This window comes from Euprymna scolopes, chromosome 23 (assembly GCF_053919585.1).
Source record: "Euprymna scolopes isolate OS-2025 chromosome 23, ASM5391958v1, whole genome shotgun sequence".
NCBI classification, from domain to species: Eukaryota; Metazoa; Mollusca; class Cephalopoda; order Sepiida; family Sepiolidae; genus Euprymna; species Euprymna scolopes.
The window spans coordinates 121501274-121523940 of NC_136504.1; the positions used below are offsets into that span (position 1 = coordinate 121501274).

The following is a 22667-nucleotide window of genomic DNA, read 5'->3' on the forward strand; positions in this document are numbered from 1 at the left end:
TAGGCCAAAGATACAATGTTTTATCATTCGAACTTTATTTTTTATTATATTTTCCTGTCAAAGGATTTTGCATTATATTTTCCTGTCAAAGAATTATGAGAAAAAGCACATTCTAGATGCTAAGCATCAAATAAATTAATTATTTATCGACATGAATAACTTAAAACAGCATTTTGTCCACCGAATAACTCAATTTTTTTTCTCAAAAAAGGATAATGGCTCTAGCAATATCAACTATGTTCTCCACAAGGCAACCGTTAAAGTAAATTGCTCTTCTCCCTTTTGTAAATTACTCCCCCCTCCTTTTTTAATATTGACCAGAGATATTCAATTGGGTTAAGGTTCGGAGAACACAGTGGTTAGCTCATGAGGGTTTCTCCAAGAAAGTTCATAGATTCCAGGAAGACTGCAGTTGCCTAACAGAATGGGATGGTGCATTGTCATGCATAAAGATCACCTGAAAGCGACGTGATAATGGTAAGTCATCTAGCCATGATGAAAAATGTTTATCCAAAAAGGCAGTGTACGCATTGCTGGTAAGTTTTACACCCCTCCCCCGAACTCGGAATGGTCCAACCAACTAATCTCTAATGATTCCAGCCCAAAACATGATGCTTCCACGTCCTCGTTGACGATAAACTCTGTAAGGAGTTGGAGTTCCGTTTGAGTTCCAAACTTTAGCCCATCCATCCGGACCGTCAAGAGTAGCACGGGTCTCATCTATAAATAGGGCACGTTGGAAATCCATTTTCATGTAATTCTGTGTCCAAGCATTTCGTTTTTCCCTATGTTATTTGTTCAAAGGAGGCCTTGGAATTGTTTTGATGTACCTTGCCATTTCATTCAACACATTACATCGGGTCTGTCTATTTCTTGGAGCGATTTCAGCTCTTGCAAAAATGGAAGCACTGTTGATGTTCGGGTTTCGGTTGACTTCCCTACGAAGTTTCTTCTGGTGCCATTATCCTTGTTGGATTTGGTGTTGGGGTTTTCACGAATGAAGTCAAAGTTCTTGGATCCCTTCCAGCTTCATAGCTAAATCCTTGATGAACACTCATTCTGCAAGTCCAGCAACAATCCTTTCCTTTTCGATAATCGTTAATCGCCCCGTTTTTGGCATTTTAAAAGACCTGCAAAAAAGCGATGGACAGTATAAATTACTTGATAATAAATAAAATGTCATAACTCCGTGAATATTGCATGGATTTGAATAATATTTTGGGAAATAACTAACTTTGAAACAATCATTTGATAATACAATTTTCATTTTAATATGATGTAAGTTTAGTGAAATATTAATAGTGTACGAATCTGCAATAAAACGATTGACACAGTTTATATATATATGTATATATATATATATATATATATATATATATATATATATATATTCCGAGACGATTTATCTTCTTATGGCTATATTGTTTTGCGAAAAAGAAGTATTTTAATTTGTACTTGATTCAAATTTTCAAGTAAATGGTTTTAAACATTGTATTCGTTCCTTTTTTAAAACGTTACGTTGTTTATATGAAAAGGTTTCTGTTTTAGTTAGAGATTATATTGCGTTAGAAAGAAATGACTGCTTCACAGCTCGGCTTTTATCGTTAAAACCTCTTCAAAACCCCTCATAAAACTGACTAATTTGCTCGGCGCACTTAGTTTTATAAAAACTCGTGTGGAAATATTGCCCGATCATAAAATACAGTTAAATATGATGTTTTAATTTATGGAGATTGCGTATATACTATAATACTCAATTTGCACAAAAGAACGTCATGCTGATTGTTTGGTGAGCTGCGACCGGTTTCATCCATTACAGTTTTGTGAATGCGGGTGAAACCATTACGGCGGAGAAGTACTGTCAGCAAAAAGATGAAATGCATCAGAAACTTCGACAAAAACAGACAGGATTAATTAACAGAAAGAACCCAATTATCCTCCACGAAGATTCCCGACCACGCGTTGCTAAACCGATCGTGCAGAAGTTGAACAAATTATGCTACGAATCTCTGACTCATCCACCACACTTCAACATTTATCGACTACCACTTTTTTGAGCACCTCGACAACTTTCAGCATGAGAAATGTTTCAGAACCCTAAGCGATACTTAAAAACGCCTTCAGCGACTTTATTGCCTCAGACCGCACGACTTTTATGTTACTGGCATAAATACACTTGTTTTTGCGTTGGCAAAAGTGCGTTGATTCTGACAGTGCTTATTCCGATGAATACATTTTTGTTTGAGCTGAGGTGTATTCATCTAAATTTAAAAGTTTAAAACCGCAAGAACATTTTTATATCAACCTGATGCTATAGCATCGTGAACTCATCGTTGGATTTAATATTCACTGGCAACGTGTATTGAAACAAATACAAAGCTTCTGAAAAGAAGGTGGTCGTCATCTACCACGCTAGAAAACTAATCACACTTTACCGTATTCTGTATCTCTACAAAGCATTTATCAACTAATGCATGGATTATTGTTGCCACATATAGTGTGCTGCACTTACTAATAGTCTCCCCATCTTGTACACGGTCCACAAAAGAGTCGCCAATCTAACCTGTACCGCACTATAAATTATGCACCAATCTCTGTCCAATGGTCACAATGTTGCATCTCTGTGTCTGTTTTACACGTAATTTAATTAAATTTAACTGATGAACTCGTAGCACGTGTGCTTCCTCGACTTAAATAACCATACTTACCTGACAAGCAGCCAAATATAATATCTTCAGTCTAGATGTTCCTAAATGCCGGAAAGTATTGGAATCTAATAATGTCTTTTCTCGAACCATTAAACCGTGTAATGCTTTTTTTTGATTCCTACTTCACTTACAGTAACACTATGTTGAAATCTAAACGTAATTCGAAAAGGCATCTGTCTAACATCCTAAATCAGTGTTATCCAAAGTTTTGAAAGGGTCGCCATATTGTTGACTTTTTAGAGTTACGAGGCCCAAAAGAAAAAAAGACCTAAACATTTTTCATAGTGTTTTTCACATTAGTTTTGTTGTTACACTTTCAAAACGACATTCTTTTAATCATTTCTTGAATAATAAGTACAATAACCCCTCACTTTTTTCACACATCTCTATTTTTAACAATTTTTCGAAATATTTTTACGTTTTTTAAAAGAGCCCCTTCTACACGACTACAGAATTTGTCGGACCGAATTTGGCCCGCTGATCGTGGTTTATAGGGGCCCGCTCAAGATAATGCCCTTTTTAATCTAATAGTTTCTTTCTCACGAATCATTAGACCATGGATTTCCATTCCCGATCTCTGCTTCTCTGTCAGTAGTACTGTGTTGAAATCTAAACCTTATTCGAAAAGATATCTGAATTCCTAACTCCCCAGATCAGAGGTCTCCCGAAGATTGTGGAAATGTAGATCCCCATCTTTGCTAGTATTCCTATTGATATGGTCCCAAAGTTTAGCCCCATGCGTCAAATTGACAATATGCTTTGTTTAGGGTTAATAATTGTAAAGAAAAAACTCTATAATCCGAGTCACCATTTAACAAGTGCCACTCTGTCCTTTAAAAATCAACCAAGCGGCTTCAACTCAATAGAGAGGACATCGTTTATACTTTATAACTAAGTATGCCCATTTTACATTCTCTGTTGCAGTTGCTACCATGTTATATATATTACTAGCATGGGTGCCCGGTGTTGCCCGTGTGTTTTGAGGTGTATGCTGTGCAACAAAAAAAACGGTTTATTATTTAACTTTGACCCCTATTATGACCCCTTAACATTTATTGTTTTGGCCTCAAATCAATTTATTAAGATATATCCATGTCCAATGAACCTTTACCTAAAATTTCAAGTGTTTAGACCCAAAATTGGAGGAGGAGTTTAGTAGAGTTCTTAAAGCTAAAATCGTTGAACTTTGACCATTTAAAAGCCACATTCCTGGCCGAAACCGATCAAATAGATTTTCCCAAATCTCAGTACCCTGCATATCAAATTTCGAGTCTGTAGACTAAAAATTGACAGAGTTATTGCGTAGGGAAATTTACATAGACACACAGACACTTTCACTTTTATAGATATAATAGATGTCGAAATAAGAATATATACTGTTACTTATAACGGCCACTCTAAAGCAAGGTTTTCGAACCTTTTTCGGCAAACGACCCTTAGAACATTCGCATACCGACGACCGTACCTTCACTCTATGCACCTCACACAATAGTGTTAGGTGTATTTGTTCATAATTAACGTGAAAATATATAAATGAATATGTATGTAGTTTTTCAATAAAATTTAATGTATATAGTTTTCCAATAAAATTCTATCTGTCGATCGAATGGGAACAGTAGCATTTATAAACCAAGTGAGTTAATATCATAACTTAACTAATGCAATAATCAATAAAATAAAAATAAGAATAAGAATCACAGGAATCACTGATCAATGTGCAGATTGTTGTTGATGACCGGAAATAAGTTGAGAAAAGCTTCGTAATGTTATTAGAAGTTCTCAGTCTTCCACCGCCTCTTAAAGGATCTCGAGGACCCTTATATGATAAATTTTGTCATCGTCCACTTGAAGTCACGTAACGTCAACTGGTGGGCGGTACATACCCCATTGGGAAATCTGCTCTAAAGAACATGTTTAAAAGTACTGCACGCTTGAATGGCTTTGGCTCTAGAAATAGTCACGCCCGATGGAAGAATGAGAAAACGCTACTCCTGTAAAATAAATAAAGTATTCCGTTCGAAATTAGCTCTAGATCTCTGAATTGATAGAAACATTCGCGACGTCCACAAGATATACTTGAAGAAGGACGGAAGCTACACCGACTGAAACATTGTGAAAATGACACTTAAAAATGATACTCAAGATGAAAAAAAAATAGTCGGATGAATGCAAATAGTACACATAACCAATCCTCGTCTCTAAAATTTAGAAACATAACATTTTAAAATAAAACAAAAAAAAATCTGAGCTTACATAGCTGCATTGTGCTGGGAGCTATATCCTGAACTATGCCGATCATTTCCTGGAAGATTATAAAAGTGCAGAACGGTTCATTGCGAGAATACAAAGCTTTCATAAGCATCATGTTCAATGTCGCAAAAAATTAAATACACACAATTCTATATTCCAGTTACATATATAGTATATGCGTTATTTTAAATGTTAAACATAAAGTATACGTTATAAAATATCCATACAATTGAAAAACCATCATTACCTATTACTGAAATCACTGAAGCGTTAGTCTACTTCAGTATTCGGTAGATTGTAGTAACCGAGTTGTCTCCCTTAGTAGCACTAGACTGACCTACCCTTTTAGTCCACTTTAACAACCTCCACCAAACCATTTTTATGCTAGGCTTAATACAAGCAGATGCTATTACTAACAGTTTCTATCCACGCAAACCTGCAGTTATTGAACCCAGACATTTGAAACTGACCTTCCAGTAGTTCGACATTATAAACTTGCAAGAAAATTTCATCTGTGATTTCCAAGGATTATTCAACGGTTGAAAGTTTAAAGCTGTTTAGCAAAAGACACTAGTGTCTCAGGATTATAGATTCTAATGTTACAGAACGCATACAAGTACGTGGAAAATATCAACAGGAGCTGTAATATAGCTAACTTGAGAGGATATTAGCAGCGATTGCCGAATCAAATCACATATACAAATTAAGACGTGTGCGTGACAAGAAAAAGAAAAAAAAGGGCAACGCGTGGTCGGAAAAGAAAAAGTTCGGTTGAAAAAGATGGACGTGTACAGCCGGAGACGGAAAATGGTAGTGATGCAGAAAAAAAAACTTTTTATACTGGTGTCGAGACAGGGAGAAAAAAAAAATAAAAGACGTGTGTTCAAAAAGAAAAAAAAAGCTGAGTTGATTTTATTTAGTGAAAGCAAAAGGCAGGAAAGAAAAACAGCAATAAAAAACTTGTGTTAGAAAAAAGAAAAGCCGAATTTGATTTATTTTGTTTGTTTGCTCTTTTTTGACGGTACCAAACGGCATGGGGGGGGGTGCCCGAGAGCGGTTTTAACTGTAACGATGATAAAAGACTTACTGTTACAAAATAAAAAAAAAGCCGAGTCGGATATGTTATTATAATTAAATAACACACGTTATTTCTTCTGCCCTTCACATTACCAATTTCTTGGTTAAGTTCGACACTGTTGTCCAAACTTCCATTTTAAATTCAATTTTCACCCCAAACAAGGCACAGTGCCACTTTGAAGCAGGGGGCTACTATTAACTTCCAAACTTCTATATACGTAACGCACCTTCTCTCAACTCCAAAAGCATTTCTGCAGATCAAACTTATTTCTTCAAAACCCAACTTCAAAATGAACCTCCTCTCTGAAAAATCAACCCTCTTTTATCTCCAACTAGGAACATCTCATTTGCATATCAGGTGGCAAGCATATAAAGAGATGTCAGAGATTTTTGTTTATTTTTTTCTTCCTTCATTTCGTTCCACGACCGACCCGTTTAATTATGCACACGTGCTAGTTAAGTAAGTCACGCGTTTCCCTACAGTTTTTGTTTGTGTTTGGGTTCGAAAAAAGATTGAACCGTAATGAACACAGTTCAAGTGTAACGGTTACGTTACACTTGTCGCAATTAGGGAGCTAACATCATGGTGTACGAATTTCGTGAATGCTTCATCATCAATGTATGGATGCCCATAAAAGAGAGGCTTCTATCGTTGGAAATATTTGCATGATGCGTCATTGTTAAACAGTCGCAAGCAATATGTGTTTAAAGCCACACGATTACTATTTGTCAATTTCTAATAAGCTTTATCCCATTCATCGGGCGTTGAAGATTTCAGGATCGAATAAAAGTAAAAATAACAATGAAATAGAAGCTTAAAAATCCAACTTTTTCTTATTTTTTAGACCATCTCTTTTATTACTTGAGGATACAAGTCAAATATCGCCGCCATAATAAGATTAGAAACATTCAGTAGAATGGTCAAAACATTATATAAGAGGACTTGGTGTCAAAGACGACGGCTCGACAAATATTTGTTTGACTTGAAAATGATTATGATGCAGCCAGTTTGACAGCATGTCAGCGAAAGACTGATATATGTTTTTCTTAAGATTTCCTATTAATGTTGCTTTGTTTACAATACTTTATTTTTTAATTACAGGAAATCTGCATAAATGGCGACAGGAATTAGAATCTTTCTGATTCTTTCTTTAATCAGCGTACCAAACTTTGCCGACTCACAATCCACGCAATCAAAAGGTAAGACACGTTTCAGAATTCTTCGATGAGGCTTCGCAATTTGTATTAATTTGAACATTCGTACTTTTCTTTGATGATGATATTTTCAAAACATTCTGACTGATATAACCTCCGGAATGGAACCAATAAAATGAATCCACGTTCTGCTAGCAACCAATTAGAAACCGGAATGTCTTCATAAAAATATTTGATCTTTTAGAATCACCGCATATAATATACTTTTCGAGGGAGATCTTTGCTCTTTGTCTGCAAAAGTTTAAAGTCCAAGACTCATACAGATCAGCTACCCACGAAAAACTTTTTTATATCCAGGTCTGATACAGATCAGCTACCTACCGAACACTTCTTTATTTTCAGAACTTGTACATATTATCTGCACATCGGAAACTATTCTGAAATTAAACGGCTTTTGATTCAAAATAGACAAAACACACTTGATAAGATCGGAGGTTACATCGGCTGAAACATTGCAAGAATAACACCCAATATTAGAACAGTAGGCCCAATGATCCAAATTACACAATTCGTATAACACCTTTAATAATTGCAGTTGAGATTAAAAATAAATTGGTTTTTACAATAGTTTTTTTTTTTATATGTCTTTAAGATTATGTTTGGAAATTCAAATGCAAGAATTCCTTATTCGAAATTGAAATATTGGAACTTTCTAGACAAACATGAAACCTGTTTTCAGGAGCTTTGAAGCAAGCGATTCCTTTAATTCATATACGAGGTCGATTGTTCTCATTTTTGTAAAAGGATAATTTTTTGTAAGTATAATACCGTGTTTTAGTATTAAATAAATAATCAAAATTTCCAATTACATTTTCAAGTGCATAATATTCGGTTGTTCTTATTTGAATTTGTTACATGGAAGGGATGTCCCCTTTCATGTAAATAAGAAGAATATAAGTCAAGTAAAAATGAGATTAAGATAAGCCTAGGATCGAACCGTGTAGGCAAAGATAAGAAATGAAATGTTAGAAATTAAGGATAGTGTTAATTCTTTTAGAAATATGAATATTAAATATGTCAGTAAAAGAATGAACAATGCAAATTAAATTATATTGTTTAAACATAGGTAAGTATAGAATTGAGGATTCTTTTGGTTGTCAAAAGTGTGTTTTGGACAGACATATGCAAAGCCACGTGAAATTGGTCACGTTTTAAAAAACACACTTCTGATGTTATAGACAAAGGGAGATTCTCAATATAGGATCTAAGAGTTAATTAGTCAAGATTCAGAGAGAGTTGCGTTGAGAAGTCAGTCAAAAGAGAGCCAGTAAGTTGGTCAGTTGATACCTTAAAAGCGAAGGGTAAAAGATTAACCATGTAGATACAAGTGAATTCTTGAAGTCATTCGACCGGCCAATCAGATTAATAAAGAAGTCATCATTATTTACAACTGTTGTTTTGTGTCATGCTTTATCATGAACGAAAGGTAATTGTGTTTTATCCTCAATTATAATGAACATTGTGTAACCCTTCGAAGATTACCCCTCTCCTCTAAAATGGGTTATATATATGTATATATATATATATATATATATATATATATAAATGTCTTCTCCCCTCATCATCATTATCGTTATGTCTGTGCATGAGCCTCGTTATATATGTGCCCCAATATGAACTCCGCGTCATCTCTTTTTTTTATTCAATTTTAACCCCAAACAAGGTACAGTGCCACTTTGAAGCAGAGACTACTATTAGGGACTTAATTAGCGGGGTCATTATGAAGGGAGATGAGCAGAAAGATGTTTGTTAACATTACACTTGAACTTCTGCATATTATTGCAGTTGGGAAAGCAGAATCCCGGAAGGGAGTTCCAAAGACCCGCAGTTCTGGGGAAGAAACTATTGGAGTAAAAGGCTTTCTTGCACCTAGGGATATCTACTATAAAGGGATGAGACTTAGTAGCTTGCCGGGTTTATCGGGGGTTGTTACGTCGGGGAGGTACAAGTGTTTGTAGTTCGTCAGAGCATTCACCATTAAAGTATTTGTAGAACAGGCAGAGGGATGCAACATATCGTCGATGGGACAGAGGCTGAAGCGTAGATGACAGTTCAGGACCTATCAGGTTGGCGACTCTCTTTTGAACCCTGTCCACGAGCGAGAGACAAGCAGCAGATGCACCAGCCCAGATGTGACAACAGTACTCCATACATGGGCGAATGGTTGCCTTATAGGGGTATAGGATACTGTCAGGCGTAAGTAGTTTTCTAGCACGGTAGAGGGAGCCAACCTTCCTTGCAGCAGCCTTGGCAATGCTCTCAATGTATCTATTCCAGTTCATATTCCCTGTAAACGTTAGGCCGAGGAGTTTAAAAGAAGTACTTTCAGACAATGTGTTCTTGGCCATTGCTATTGGTGGTAGAGAAGGTTTCTTGTAGTTATTGAAGGAAACAAGCTTAGTCTTAGCAGCATTGAATGTGACCAACCATTTTTGTCCCCATTCCACTACGGATTGGAGGTCATCCTCTAGAATTTCTACCATTTCCTTGGATATGTGTTCATTTGTTTTCCCCTCATATCTTTATAGAGAGTGGTGTCATCGGCAAATCTCTTAAATATGAATGAAACCCCTGCTAGACAACAATTTTTTCTTCAGTGAAATTACTATACATAAAATGTTTTTATCATATTATTTCTAGCGTTTAAAAATTTGATTAACGATTGGCATATTCTGACGTTTTGCGTACGCTGCCGTAATATACCGACGCAAGATTCACGAATAGTCAGGTCGTTATCTGCATAAGTACATGAAATTTTAAAACATTAATGGAAGAATTTCTTGTTTATGACCGAAGCAGATTGAGAGAGTTTTTCTTATATCCAAGTGACCCATCAATTATCAAGTCTTGAAGCCACCCGAGGTTAAGAGTAAAGAAAATAATCAGGACACGAACCAATATAAATATAGGAAAGAGTTAAGATTTGTGACTATAACTATTAATAATACAATAACTAATATTTTGATCTAATCTGAACATTCTATGATATTTCATAAAAGAATCACATCACAACCTACAAACAAAAACACACATCTAAATACAAAAAGAAAAAAAAATCCAAAACGAACCCTTATTCCATGCAGGTATATACACGGTATAATGCTGTAATTATCAAAAAATTTACAGTGATTAAACTAACTGGGACTAAACTAAGAGCTAAATGATTATAACAGATATATATATATATATATATATATATATACATATATATATATATATATATATATATATATATATAAACAATTTCCTGATTAAACTATTCTCTCGTTCATTGCAGCATGGCTAATCTTTAAACTACACTCATTAAATTCATTTTTAATATATCGCGGAGGAGACTTTTTGAATCAGCGCTGATTGCAAATTCAATCACAATTAGGCAGCAAATGCGTTTTATTAGAAGAGGAGAAGGTCAGAATTATACAAAATCCAAATGTAGAAAAACTGGCTTAATGACATATAGATAGGAAATAAAAACAAGGATAAAATGGTAAATATTAATTAAAAATATATACAACATATAAGGGTAAATAGGAGGGGTAGTATATATGTAGATAATATTTTTAAAAAAATATAGGCCACTATGAAATAATGAAGAGCCAACAATAAAAAGTCAAATGTGGAGATAGACGTAAGAGTGTAGAAAAAGTAGAGGAAACAGAAGCAGTAGAGGATACGGAAATACATATATAAATAGATAGAAATAGATAAAATAGATGAAAAATGAATAGAAATAAAAGAATTTGAAAGTGAAGAGACACGGAATTAGAAAAATATTAAAGTGCTGTTTCATAGAAGTTTTTAAAAATTCAAAAGTAATAAGCGACGTTGAGCCTGCCCAATTCTAAAGTGGCTGGCGATTTAGTAATGCCAGGTGCTGTAAGTGCTTGCAGTCTAGAGAGGAATGGATGTGGCCAGGCTATTCTTGCTCAAAACACGCTATGTGAAATTATGCAGTGTCCCCACGACCCTGGAGGTTTAAAGGGAAACGTCTTTTCTTTTCTTTTAACACGATAAAATAAAATATTTCCACCCTAATGGGTCTCATACTCTCTTACAACGTAAAGTCCATATCCCATCACCATCATATGACATCACATTACTTGTTTACAAGTAATTTCCACGAAATATGATGAGGGGAAATTCCCGTACTTATACACTCCAACAAAAATAATTCTGGTAAACTAAATTAGATCCAACATTTTATCCTCTCACCATTTGTTTTTGTATTGTGTTGGTTGTTCGGACAATTATTCTCATTTTCCGGGTTATTGGCAAACTGTGTCGGTCGTTGAAACCCACGAACTTCTTCGGAAATAAAATTCATGATTTTTTCTTCAACTAAGTAAAAGAGTATATATATTATTTAATTTGAATTCATTATTGAGATGAGCATTATTTTATTAATTTATTTATTTCAGATTATTATCCATATTTTTTACAAGGTAGTCACCACTTATAAAGACCAAGAAGCCACTCGGGGATAAGGGTTATTGCGTGTACAGTACGTTAGTGTTGAGATTTGGTAAAGTGACTTACTTTAGGTGGCAGTTCATCAGGAATTTGTTTATGTTGGACTTGAAGACATCCAGGTCGTAGTCAGGTGGGAAACAGGCAAACGGAACAGAGTTCCACAGGCGTGCAGTTCTAAGAAAGAAACATTGTTCATGGAATTTACGTTTTGGTTTTGGCACAGATCAAGAGTGGGGAATTTTCTTAGTTGTTGTTTCACGACGCTTCGGCCAACTATTCCTATGGCCTTCGTCACGTGATAACGGCGACAGGAATCTCTGAATCTCTAAACTGTATTCTCAGCGATTACTGCCATCCATAGTTGTTGTCGTCTCACCACCTTTTGGCTAGTAAGGCTCTGGTTGACTTTTCGTAGGATTGAAACCGATATCTTCAGACAATTCTAACCTGGAATCGTAGAGATTCAACGTCTCTATCCACTGTGCCACGGGACCTGACGAAGGCTAGAGGAATAGTTGGCCGAAACGTCATAATACAACAACTAAGAAAGATGAGGATAATAGTCCGCAATAAATAAATCAATAAGGAAAAGAGGTTAGCTCTCTATTGTAAGACTTAGGACCGAGTGTTCGAGGGTATGTCCGTAAATAAAAAAAACGATCAATTTACAAGTGCCACTAAGAAATTTTTAAAGATTTTCTTAAGATTCAATTTTAACTGAATCCTTATGCTAATTCTCAATATTAGTGAAAAAAAGTTTTAGGATACAGCCATCAATAGACGGTCCGAATTTTTGCAATGCAAAGCTAACCCCTTATCCTTAGATGAAAAAAAAATGAATTTCCCAACCGATGAAGCTCGTAGGTTTCAACAACCGAAACATTGTGCTAAGAACACCGGAGATGAGAATAAGTGTCCAAACAACGAAAACAATACAAACATTCATACCTTCTCTCTGAAATTCAGAATTGCATCTTTTGTTTTCTTTCAGATTTCACTTTGGAAACGTACGGTTGTAAAGGTTTATACAAGTTCAAATACGAAGTATCCAAGGTTGTTTTTACCTTTCCACAATCTAAAAGGTTTCTGCAATTTACGCCGGATGATGGCTTACCTGTCATTGTAACCAATCCCGCCAACGGGTCAGTAAGGATAAACATTACCATCACGAATTCGACCGGCGTTTATAACACTGAAGCAGTCCAAGTTTCTCCCGGTAAGTTACTAACGTTATTCATACTTATTTTATGTTTAGATTTACTAGATGATTAACCCGGCGTTGCCCGATATTAAACGTAACGTTAAATTTCTTTAAAAAAATGAAGGAAGAAAAAAAAACGAAACTATACTAAGACATGTGCATGCAAATATTATGAGTTTTCTAGACAATTCACTTCTTGTAAGTAAAAAGAACCTACTCGAACTGAGATCAAAACCAAAAACCTAAAGACAGTAAGTCAAATACGATAACCATTAGACCATAATCGTTACAACGTTGTTTAAAAAGTGTTTTCAAGCCCATTTATTCTAAACATAGGGAAGTTGATGTGTGGAAGATTTACACATGCACCGTCGTGAAAGAGTTAACAAACATAGAAATTTGTTGACCTCGAAGCTCAAATTTTCCCATTTGAACCCATTATCAACACTTTTTCCGCATAAAAACCGATTACAAAGTCATCCACAATTTTGAATACCCTATATACCAAATTTAAAGTCTGTAGATAAAAAATCGTTGATCAGATGTGTTGAGAGTAATCGTCATACACATACACACATAATTACTTTTAAATATTAGAAAACAGAGCGATAAAGGATAAGACGAGAAAAGAAAAATGGGAACAAAAACAATTATATGGAAGATTCATGAGGATGATAAAATTTTAGAATAACGAAAACACTTGGCCATCGATGAGAACTGGGCACATAAGCCAGGAAACTGAATCCCTAATAATCGCAGCACGAGATAACTCGATAAGAATCAACCACATCAAAGCAAAGATCGATAAAACACAAGAAAACAGTAAATATAGACTCTATGGACGAGAAACGAAACGATAAACCGTTTAGCAAGTGAATGCAGCAAAGTGACCCAAAAGGAATACAAGAACAGACACGATCAAGTGGTAAGGGTAGTACACTGGAATTATGCAAACAACTGCATCTTGAATACACAGACAAATAGCCGACATAAGCCGACAACAGTACTTGAAAAAGAGAATCATAAAACCGTATGGGACATAGACATACAAACTGACAAACCCATTCAAGCAAGAAGACCGGATGTCGTTATAATTAACAAGAAAGTAAAATCCTGTAAAATCGTAGACTTTGCTGTTTTAGCTGACCACAGAGTGAATATCAAAGAAAAGGAGAAACGGAACAAATACACAGACTTTGCCAGAGAGCTGAAAGGGATATGGAAGATGAAGAACATAAAAATAATACCTATTATAGTAGAAGTCCGCGGGAAAATTCCGAAAAAATTTGAAAAAGGAATGACTGGAAAATACAACGAACCACAATAATGAAAACTACTGAAATATTAAAGAAACCCCTTGAATGATGAGACTAACACACACGAACAACACGCGTAGACAAGACAAACTACTATAGAGACAAACATGCAGCGCTACATGGAACCAAGAACTTTGAACTACATATAAGTTTTCTGACGTAACCCGATCCCTGATTTCCACATCACTGCTCCCCTCCCCAAGAAGAGTGAGACCGAATAGCCAAGTAGAGTCAAGGAAGAAGGAAAGACCGAGGAGTGAATACTGATCAGATATCCACTGTATAAGTGCGAATAGAACTGGGACCTTGGGGAAGCTTATTGCCACTTAAATTCCAGTAAGAACAATGACCGCCGCTGCCAACGAGAAACCAATAGCAAGCAGCTGTTGCGATAATGTAAATTCATTTGCAAATATTATGGAAAGAAGTGGAGAGTACTGGAAAATCCAGGGAGACTTGTCACTCAGCGTTTTAGGGAACACGACATGCTGCGTTCGATGAGTGTGTGTGAAAGCTGCTTGTGAGTCAACAACAACAATAATAATATTAATAATAATAATAATAATAATAATAATAATAATAATAAAATCAATAATAAATAATAATAAATAATAATAATAATAAATAATAATAATAATAATAATAATAATAATAAAATCAATAATAAATAATAATAAATAATAATAATAATAAATAATAATAAGGATAAATAATAATAATTAAATTAATAATAATAATAATAATAAAATCAATAATAAATAATAATAAATAATAATAATAAATAATAATAAGGATAAATAATAATAATAAAATTAATAATAATAATAATAATAATAAAATTAATAATAAATAATAAATAATAATAAAATCAATAATAAATAATAATAAATAATAATAATAATGAATAATAATAAGGATAAATAATAATAATAAAATTAATAATAATAATAATAATAATAAAATTAATAATAAATAATAAATAATAATAAAATCAATAATAAATAATAATAAATAATAATAATAATAAATAATAATAAGGATAAATAATAATAATAAAATTAATAATAATAATAATGAATAATAAAATTAATAATAATAATAATAAATAATAAAATTAATAATAATAATAATTATTATTATTATTATTATTAGTATTATTATTATTATTTAACTTTATACTTATTCGATATGTACTATATAGCAGAGATTTATATTTTCCTTCCTTATTTAATATGTATAAAGTGTAAATTACTTTAAATTACCTGAAGAACTACATCGTATATACATTTTAATTATATTCTTCGAAATTTTATTCCAAAAACTAATCTACAACATTTGATAGGTTTTTTACTACTTATTTTAAATCTATTAATTGAACATTTTTTTTCTGGTCTCATATGAAAACGTTATTATCCTAACTCAGTTTCTTACTAGGGAGATCACTTTGTAAATGCCTAAATGCTAATTTGAGTTGATAATAATAATATAATTATTATTATTATTATTATTATTATTATTATTATTATTATTATTATTATTATTATTATTTAATATTTTTCTTCTTTTATATATATACTATAAAATATGTATGTTTATATTTTCTTTCACTCGCCTTATTTAATGAGTAAAGTGTAAATTTCTTTTAACTAGCATGAAGAGTCATATAATATATTATTTCTTTTATTATATTCTTCGAATTATATTCTAAAAACTAATTCATCAGATTGGACAAGCTTATTAAATTTAACATCAAAATTGTTATCCCACTAAATTTAATATTAGCTCACGATTTTAAATTAAAATTTTTATTGACTACAAATTTCAAATTTAAATTTATCCTGATATCAGAGTTAATATTTTTCTTTGAAATTTATAATAAAATTATTTGTAAGAATTAAAATAAAGTCTGTGTTGGTTTGCTTTTTGGGATGCTTTTTTAGCCTAGAAAATAGTACGCAATACTAAAACCTTTTAATAATATTCCTCATTTCTATCTATAATAATTTAAAAATAAAAAATAAAAACACAAATAAAATATAAAACATTAAATATGATATATAAAATATGAAATATAAGACATCATTAAAAATAAACAAAATAAAATTTAAATTTAAAAATTAAACAAAAAGTAAAAACAAAAACTATAAAAAATATTGTTTTTTTATTCAGGTGTTACTTTTTTCCGTCCAAGTAAATGACACGTGCTTTTTTTACTGCGTGTGCATTTGAGGCATTTGCTTATCACATGTAAGCAGCTTTTGTCTGCGTTATTAATTAAATGTAGAAAATTGTACTTCTCAGCATTGCAGTTACTATTATTTCAATTCTGAGAGTATGACGTTTGTGTTCAATTTTCCCCCATTTTATGGTAAAAGTTGCATCTTTTTCTTTTAGCTCACACACGCGGCTTTGTTTTCGTTCTAATGAAGCTCATATGTGAATAATATAATTGTTTAAACGAACCTTGTGTCATTCAAATTTATTTTTAGGAATATTTATACGTTGGTAAGTGATGGTGGCTTCGAATATTCGATTCAGCCTTAAAATTTCCTTCTAGTCGGCATTCATTTTTAGATTCTGCGTTTACTAACTTATTTGGTTCTCTTCAGATGATGAACTTAATCACAGTGTTCCTATTAAGGAGTTTCTATAGTCTGTGTTTTTATAGGAAATGTTTATTCAGAAATTAAAAAAAAAGGCCTCACTCTAATTTTAGTATGAAGGGAGAACGGGGGTAGAATAAAATTATAATCCGCTTCCTATGTTTTTTTTATTTTTTTGTTGGTTATGGGTCTGGTGGAGATTATGTTCTCGGTGAATCACCTTTTATGAAGTGCATCGTTATAATATCACGCTACCCGTTTGAACACTCCGGAAAATTTTGATATTTTCTTGCAAACATTAGCTACCCTTTAGTGAACACTGTGGAAGTATGCCATATGATATATATATATATATATATATATATATATATATATATATATATATATATATATAGCGAGAGAGAGTGAGAGAGAGGAGAAGAAGAAGAAGAAGAAGAAGAAGAAGAGAGGCTTGTATGTAATATACTCAGTTCGTGTAATCCAGTAAATTTTCATATACCAATAAGTTTTAAGCCAAAAAGAGATGACCTAAAAAGTAAGCTACAAAATTATCATATTTCATAATTAAGCATTAATATACTGTGTAAACAAAATCAAGACTTCAAAAAAAGGTGTTGATAGCAACAAAAAGTGTATTTCATTTTACGTTACAATTGTTTCGTATATATACTCTGGAACGCAATAAAAAGCATTCATGACCTTGGACTTTTTTTCTTACAAAATTTATATCCAAAAACATATTTTCATGATAAAAACTTTATTTATGAGAAAGATTTTTTAATCGATTACGATTGCTATATCCGAATCGAGTATGTTTCAAGTATATAGTAAATCTACACACTCACACACACGTATATATATATATACATATATATATACTTATATATATAATATATATATATATATATATATATATATATATATATATAGTGAGAGAGAGCGAGAGAGAAAGAGAAAGAGAGAGTAATTATTTATGAAAATTTTCTAGCAGAGAATGAAAGATTTGAATCCATTCTGATTTCTTATTGTGATTTCGTTACAATTTTGCTTCGCATATTATATGTTTATGTACGTTTTACATTCGTTTATTAATGTTTATATTTATGTTTTTATTGTTTTAAATTGTGAAATAATTTTAATAAATTAATTTTTTTCTATTTGCTTGTTATTTTTATAAGTATTGCTTCACGTAATTTTAGTCCACATAAGAAGATATTTTAAATATTATTTTAATTGTTAATTTTTTCTTACTTCGGCTGACATTCGTGTTTTGTGGTGTGAGATAATGTGGCATTGAATATTACTGGTTTCGGATCAATTATATGTGCGATATATAGAGAGAGTTGCGGTTGTTTTGGCAAATGTAGTATATGTATTTTGTTTGATTATAACGAAGAAATTTTTAAAAATAGCATGTGAATGTATTATGTTAGTTTATTTCTCAGAATTGGGTATTATTGTTTTTAATTGAATTAGATGTTTTCAACTTTGAATACAATATTATTCATTTAATTTTTTAATATTATATATATATATTATATATATATATATATATTATATATATACATAATATATACATATGTATATGTAAAATAAGAGATGACGAATAGAATTTATATATCACTTTATTATATCATAAATAATAAGAAAAAAGATGAAATGCAAAGATAATCCTCTTCAGGTCGTTGCTTTCGAAGCTAAATGCTTCTCATCGGACAAAAGGATAGTAGCTAGCGGAAATGTCAAATATGATTAAAAGTTGACTTAAAACATTGAAATTAGAAATGAAAAATATGCAGAAATATTAAAAAAATATATTTAAAAAAAAAGACAAAGTAAAAGTACATGGAAATTAGGATGGAACATAAGAGTAATCCCTGGGAATAAAAATGCTAAGTAATTTGAAGTAAAATTCATCTAGTCTCGCAAATGTTGTGGTCGAATTTCAATAGGATACATTCTTTTCCTGAACGATCACATAGTTCTATTCCAGTCGTTGTCATTTTCTGGCGATTTAGCCAATCCAACACATTAATAATATTATATAATCTTAACTTTCTGTATTTTTTCAGGGGGTAATCGAGTAAAACCTGTTGATGTGACGCAAACGTTTCATTCAATGTCACTAAGTGATACACGGCCCCTGTATGTTGCGTTGAACTTTTGCAAACAACGCTAAGATCAGTCGATATGTTTTTCTTTCCATCAACTTCGAGTAAATGCGGCACCAACTTTTAGATTTATCATTAACATGGTTTAATATACATTTCTATATTTCCAGAAAGATGTTGCAAAGACCAGGTGATAAGTTCCAGAAACTGCTACGATCTAATTTTATCTTGTCAAGGAAATTGCGTTGACACAATCTGGCCTGAATACAGAGACTTCTACAAAGCTCCGGACTGTGATTCAAAGTGTATCTGCAAATATTGTTACGTTGGTGACAAAGGTCAGAAAACGGTAAGAAGAAGAGGTATATTTTGTAATAGGTAAATCTGTCCTTCTTTGTTTTTTGTTTTATAATTTTTTGTCTATTTCCAAATGACAACCAATCTGGTTTTCGTTCTGCTAGATCTACAGCAGATATGCTAACATTTTTTTTTATCCCAGGATAAGCGAATCTCTCGACGAAGGCTCATTTCTAGGGTAATGGCCTTTGACATATCAAAGACCTTTGATGGGGTATGGCATAAAGGTCCACTCCACAAAATCTCCAGCTACTGTATAGCTGGAAATGTCTTTTCAATTATTAAAGCATTTCTCTCTGACAGCTTCATAGGTTCATAAGAGTAGTGGTTAGTGGACAGAAATCAGAAACTCACAGTAATAATGCTAGAGTCTCTCAGGGGTTCATCCTGGGTCCGACTCTCTTGCTGATCTGCATCAATGGTCTTCCAAATCACATCCTAAGATCATTCGTATACATTTATGCTGACACTGCTATCTATGGCAACATTTCAGAATCCGTAAACGACCACGTTCTCTCTGATTCTCTCTCCTTTGATTTTGATCACGTGGTGCAATGAGAAAGAGGTGGTTGGTTGATTTTAATGCATTTAAAACAAATTTTCTATATTTACAACATCGACACTCTGATCCCCAACTGGCATCAATTGAAATGATCGTCTTGGGAGGCTCCGTTTTTCGACAAGTTTCTAGGCCTGACATTTACGCCTGATCTGAAATGGAACACGTACATCAAATCCGTTGCGAAGGTTGCTGAAAAAAATGATGGGATCATTCTACCGCTCCAGTAGATATCTCACTGCTGATGCAATTCCCTACCAGTACAAGAGCTTAGTACGTCCAAGGATAAAGTACGGTTTTCACATCTGGGCAGGAGTTGCTAGAAGCAGGTCATCCTGCCTTGACAAAGTTCAAAATACACTTCGTAGCCTAGTGGGGAATGTTTTCTCTTCCTTGCAACCTTTTTTCCCACATAAGAGATGTTGCGAGCCTATCTCTGCTTTATCTTTATTTTCATTGCAAGTGTTCGTCTGAGCTCCAATCAATGTCTCATTATACTGGCTTTCACAAGTAACATTCATCTAGCTGAAACCATTATCCATTATTTTTATTGCAATTTCACCAAAACAAAGCACATTGCCACTTTGACATAGGGGGCTACTATCAAGGACATAAGCTACAGGGGTACTATATGGGGAGTTGGGAAGCAAGATGTCGGTTCACGTTGCAGTTGAACTTGTGCATGTCAGTACAGTTAGGGAAGCAGGAACTCGGAAGGTAATTCCAAAGTCCAGCGGTTCTGGGGAAGAAACTACTGGAGTAGAATGCTCTCCTATATCTAGGGATCTCAACTGTGAAGGGTGGGAGTTTGCTGCTTGTCGGGTTTGTCAGGGGTATTTACATCGAGGAGGTGCAAGTGGTTGCAGTTCGTCAGAGCATTCATCATTGAAATATTTGTAGAACGGGCTTAGGAACGCTACGTTTCGTCGATGGGACAGAGGCTGAAGTTTAGATGACAGTTCAGGACCTATTAGGTTGGCGACTCTCTTTTGAACCCTGTCTAAGAGTGAGAGACTAGTAGCAGATGCACCAGTTCAAATATGACAACAATATTCCATACATGGGCGAATGGTGGCCTTATAGAGGTACAAAATACTTTCGGACGTTAGTAACTTTCTAGCACGGTAGAGAGAACCTACCTTCTTCACAATGCTCTCAATGTAATTTTTCTGTGAACGTTAGGCCGAGGAGTTTAAAAGATATACTTTCATATAAAGAGTCTTTGGTCATTGCTATTGGTGGTAGTGATGGTTTATTTTTTTTGTAGTTATTGAAGGAAACAAGTTTAGTCTTAGCAGCATTGAATGTGACCATCCATTTTTGTCCTCATTCCACTACAAATCGGAGGTCATCCTCTAGTGTTTTTGCCATTTCTCTAGATATGTGTTCATTTGTTTTCCTATCGTGTCGGTTATAGAGCGTGGTGTCATCAGCATATATACCCATCTCGCAGACAATTTTGTCAGGCAGCTAATTTATGAATATCATGAGCAATAGATGTCCAAGGATAGACCACTGGGACACTCCCGCATTTATATCATATTGTTTAAATGTACGACCATCGATGACATATTGGATTTTTCACTTATCTAAGAAAGATTTAATTGGGGTTACATTTTCTATATATGAATATTTTTATTTATATTAGTTTGAAGTTTACCATTGCCTATATAAGGTAAATACTACATCTCTTGGATTTCATTAATATTAATTTCATTACTATATATATATATATATATATATATATATATATATGTGTGTGTGTGTGTGTGTGTGTGTGTGTGTGTGTGTGTGTCATCACTATTAAAACAGATATATCTAAAACATATAACTTTCATTGATGTAGGAGATTTATAGATGACCTTATATGTATAAACGATAATGATGAATTCGAAAAAAATAAACATCTTATATATCCAAACGAATTAAAATTGAATTGTGAACATAGAGGACAACAGGCTACATTTCTGGATTTAGATATAAGAATTGAGGATGGGATTTTTCTTTATAAAATATTTGATAAAAGAAACGCTTTCCACTTTAAAATAGTACTATGCCCCATAAAGATAGCTCCTGCCCTGTTTTTATGTTTCATGGAACCATTATGTCAGAGTTTTTGAGAATAGCTCGCGTTACTTTAAAACTAACAGACTTTATACCACCAGTTTCTAGTTTAGTAATAAGTATGATAAAACAAGGTGGGGATAAAAATAAAATATTAAAACAGTTAAATAAAGCATTTGTTCGTTATCTTGATGCTTTTTAATCGTTTATGATAAACCAGACTATATTAATAAAGGAAATCCAAAACTGTATTAGCAATGTATAAAATGTATTAATAATTACATATAATAAATTTATATTAATAAAAAAAATGTATATATCTAAAAAATATGTGTAACCTTTATATATCTAATTTTAAATAAGAATGTAAATATACTAAATACTAATCATAGTGGGGGTGATAAGTAGTTAAATGGATTAATCCTAATCTTATAAATACAAGATTGATAAATTAAACAATTTAAAAATGTATCCATTTTAAATGTGGAAATTGATGAATCACACAAGTAAGAAATTCATTTGTATAGTATGAAAAGGTTAGTAATTGCAATTAAAAATAGGAAATTGGATCAAATGTTTGTAACATGCCTTCTTCCTAAGATTAAGGGTGGTGGTGTTTGATCAACACTGCTGGGGAGCCATGATATAATATACTGTTTTGTTTTTAAATTCCCGAAGCAGTGTTTCATGGTAAACAACTGATGATCTCTTGAAAAATAAATTATTGGTATTATAG

The 22667-nt window shown here is 32.9% G+C and overlaps 1 protein-coding gene across 3 annotated transcripts in view; it reads left to right on the forward strand.

The window, feature by feature from the left end:
• LOC145246173 (uncharacterized) overlaps positions 1–22667 on the forward strand; it is a 422674-nt gene that overhangs the window by 82864 nt on the left and 317143 nt on the right. For all 3 annotated transcript variants that reach the window (XR_013863104.1, XM_080108045.1, XM_080108046.1), the window contains exons 2-4: positions 7138–7235; positions 12712–12936; positions 19122–19300. Coding sequence is in view for 2 of the 3 variants with exons in the window: in XM_080108045.1 (XP_079964171.1) it covers positions 7151–7235; positions 12712–12936; positions 19122–19300 (489 nt within the window). In the remaining variant the exon portion in view is untranslated. The remainder of the gene's footprint in view (positions 1–7137; positions 7236–12711; positions 12937–19121; positions 19301–22667) is intronic.